Here is a 3,775-nt window from a genome sequence, read left to right on the forward strand (position 1 = left end):
AAAATTATTGAATATTTTTATTTTTGTATTTATATAGTTTTAAAAAAATAAAATAAATTATCCTCTCGCAACCGCCCGCAACCGCAAACGCTAGATGGAACGAGCTTTTGATTTTAAGAGGTTTGGAGCAGTTTGAAACGATTTGTAGTGGTTTGTATGATTGTTTCGAAACGCTATCAACCGCTACCAACCGCAAAAGCTGCGTTTGCGGTGGTATCGGGGAAACCAGTAAAGCTCTAAATCAACTTGCTTAGCTTTCTTTCTTTTTAAAATTAATAGAACAATAAATGTATATTATTACTGTGTTGGGAAAATTCTACGTACCAATGTTGTTGCTCTAAGTTTTCTATTGAACTAGAATAACTGTTAAGACCTTGCGCAAAGTGAGTTAATTTGTATATATTATCGACAAACTTTTCTTATATATTTAATTATTTTATTTATACATATATGTATATGTTTTGTCATTATTATCTAATTTCTTTCTGATGGACCGTGTCAATTTTTATTAAAAATTGTAGAACTAAACTATAATTAATATATCGTAGGTTGATCAGATTGGACATTAAACAAATTATGACACAAAAACCTTATTTTTTTCACCAAAGTCATTCTTGAAAAAAGTGAACAATGTTGTTTCCACAGTTGAATTATTTTGACAATTATCTTTCATATGGTTTTGAAAGGTTTCAGATCAACCATCGAACTGGTACATGTCATTTTAATGCTTTTAGTCGTATGCTTAAGAAAAACTTACATTTTTTTAATTTAAAGTTATTTTAAAAAATTCAAAATATAACATATAAGAAAAAATATAACATATAAGAAAAATATAACATATAAGGTTACCTCATTTTTGTAATTTAAAGTCGTTTTAAAAACTTTTAAATATAACATATAATGTTTCCTCATTTTTTGTCATTTTAAAAAAATCAAAATATACCATATAAGAAAATCTATTTTTAATAATATAAAATTTAAAAAAAAAAGGAAAAATGATGCAAAAATTGTTATCAAATCTGTATTATTCATAATTATTAATTGTCATATATATATTAATCATATTAGGTAATTTCGTAGCTTTTATTTAAGGAAAAATACACGCTTCTTATATTTTGGGTTAATATAAATGTTCCCTAGTAATTAGTTTTGACAAACATTTTTTTCAATTGATTCTTAAGTTGTCACGTTAGCTAAATTGGCATATCATAATTAAGTGACATCTGAGCATGATCTCTTTTTAATTAGTACAAACTTAAGATTGCAACTTTTTAAATGATCATCAATTAATATATAGATGATTACATGTTAATCAATTTAGTAATAAAATCTTTGTAATATCTAACAAAAATAAATGTTATGCATACATCGTAAGAAGGAACAACAAGAGAGTGATATATCAATATTCTTTTTGAAAACTTCTCACATGGTAATAGAGGGGATTAAATAATAGATGGTCATATCTTATTAGATCAAACGTGAAATAAACACTTTATTGGAAGTACAACATGTAGTTTATTCTTTTTTTCATACGTAAAAACAAAACATACAGTAACTTCGGAAACCATATTGTGCATGTGTGTGCACTAATGTTTTATTGGAAACACAAAGGAAACAACAACAGAGATTCAGCTTAGGTTCACCCATTTTGTTCAGATCCTTAAATGGCTCAACGAATTGTTCCCATCACGTTTTCTAGCCACATAGTGGTTAGAGGCTTCCGGAGTTGTTTCCCTGTACTTGGGAGGGTTTTCTTCTGACAAAAGCTCTTTAATGGGTCCATATACTCTAGGACTTGTTGAAGGAGGATGCACAAAGAAAGATGCAATCGAAGTGCGCGGCTCTTCACCTCCATTTGCCAAAACTCTATGCTCCACACTCACAAACTTGTCGTTCGTTATAAGCTGCAAAAAAAAGATAAAAAATGATGACCATATTTTCTTCCATATAGACCATTTGATTATAAGTGTAAACAACAACTTGCCTGTAGTAGATCACCAACGTTAAGGATAAGAGCATTAGGATTAGGAGGAACATCGATCCAGTATCCATCATGGAGAACTTGAAGTCCTCCAATGTGGTCTTGAAGAAGTATAGTGATGAAAGATCTGTCTGTATGCTGAGTGGCGCCGAGCGTTCGGTCTGGCTCAGGACACGGCGGGTAACAATGACAGAGCATCAACAAACCTTTTGCACAATCCATTTTTTTGAGGTGGTTAGGCTTCAGCCCTAAGGATTCTGATATGAGCTCAAATATTAACTCCCCAAACATCATCACTCTCTTTGAGTAGTCCAACATGATCTCCCTAAAACACTCAAACATAAAATAAACTCTCAAAACCCATCAAACAAAAACTAATGAAGTTAGTATTAATTAAAATTAAGAGAAGCCGTGTTCGTACCTACAAATATCTGGTAAGTCATCGGTTTTGGGAACATCAGGGAACATAAAACAACTTAAGGTATCTCTCCAGCTCGCAGCAGGAGAGTCATAGAGATCAGAGTTAGAGTTATACTTAATCGCTTTGGTTTTTTCACGGCTATAGAACCTTTTCCTCGCTTCTGGATCTTGCGCGTGAAACGCACGGATCCCTTCTTTTATCTTCTCCATGACCTCGAGTGGAATCCCATGGTTAATCGCTTGGAAAAAACCGAACTTCTCCATTGCGTCTTTAACCTTCTCAGTCACTTCCTTTCTTGCGACCGTGGACTCGAACACGCCACCTCCCATATCTATTGTTGGGATAGTCAACGTAGAAGGAGGTTTAGGGTTAGTTACCGTGGCTTGCGGGTTATGGAATATGAGTGGGATTTTTTTTATTCCAGCGTCGACGAGACCCTTCACGCCGATTTTCATCTCGTCGAATGCTTTTACTTCATTGGCACGGTCAAATGTTCCCGACATTGTATGCTTCCTTCTTTATTTTCTTGAGTGTTAATGAATTAGAGGAAAGAGAGAAACTTGTGTTGTGTCTTGAGTCACCTAACTCTGTCACTATATATAAGGAGGAATACGGGTGAAAGCATGAAATACAGGCCAAAGAGAAGGACTGCCGTGTAATTAATCAATTTAAATAGAAACTTTTAGAAGTTAAATGGTTCATTTTGCAATTTCTTAAATATTAATGGAGGAATCTTAAAATGGTACCGTCAAGCGTATAACTATTAAATAACATTCTCCAGAAAACTATTAAATAGTATCGTAATTATTATTAATAATATTATAAACTTACAGACAAAAAAATCGGTTAAAATAAAATAAAAATACCATATATGTAAAATAAAAATTGGATGAAATATATTCATTAGTTTTATTTGTATTTTATATATTTTTAATGTTTCTAATGAGAAATCATATATATATATATATATATTTTTTTTTTTGGTAAAATCATCCATATATATATGGTAAAATTCTAAGAATATATTTCATTATAGTATAGATATTTTCTCAATTAAATTATTTTGTATACAGTTTATATTTTTAATTTTATTTTCAAAATATTGTATATACATGATACTATAATTAAGACATAAAATACCATAATATAAATTATCATATGTAAATAAAAAGTGTTTTATATTATAGCATTTATTGTATTTTAAAATATGCAAATAAACTTTTCTGAAAAATAATATGTGCTTTTTATTTGTAAAATTTATCTATTTTAGAAAAATATATTTCAAACAATATGATACTGATTTAAGTAAATTGTTTCATTATCATATTATTTATAAATAATATAATAGTATATTCAAAGGTTATTACACGATG

At 30.1% G+C, this 3,775-nt stretch overlaps 1 protein-coding gene across 1 annotated transcript; it reads right to left on the reverse strand.

Moving 5' to 3' along the window:
* Positions 1-467: 467 nt before the first annotated feature.
* Positions 468-3,264, reverse strand: LOC103865078 (probable 2-oxoacid dependent dioxygenase). Its single transcript, XM_009142859.3, has 3 exons — positions 2,403-3,264; positions 1,985-2,306; positions 468-1,904 (listed from the first exon to the last, which is right to left on the reverse strand). The coding sequence occupies exons 1-3, from the start codon at positions 2,903-2,905 to the stop codon at positions 1,653-1,655; spliced, it is 1,077 nt and encodes a 358-aa protein (XP_009141107.1). The 5' UTR covers positions 2,906-3,264; the 3' UTR covers positions 468-1,652.
* Positions 3,265-3,775: the final 511 nt, after the last annotated feature.

This window comes from Brassica rapa, chromosome A04 (assembly GCF_000309985.2).
Source record: "Brassica rapa cultivar Chiifu-401-42 chromosome A04, CAAS_Brap_v3.01, whole genome shotgun sequence".
NCBI lineage: Eukaryota > Viridiplantae > Streptophyta > Magnoliopsida > Brassicales > Brassicaceae > Brassica > Brassica rapa.

Excerpts from the sequence above, each read along its gene's own strand:
- LOC103865078 (XM_009142859.3), bottom strand. The coding sequence starts at position 2,905 with ATGTCGGGAACATTTGACCGTGCCAATGAAGTAAAAGCATTCGACGAG. Across the intron at positions 2,307-2,402 it reads GACTTACCAGATATTTGTAG|GGAGATCATGTTGGACTACT; the intron begins GTACGAACACGG and ends TGAGTGTTTTAG. Across the intron at positions 1,905-1,984 it reads ACGTTGGTGATCTACTACAG|CTTATAACGAACGACAAGTT; the intron begins GCAAGTTGTTGT and ends TTTTTTTTGCAG.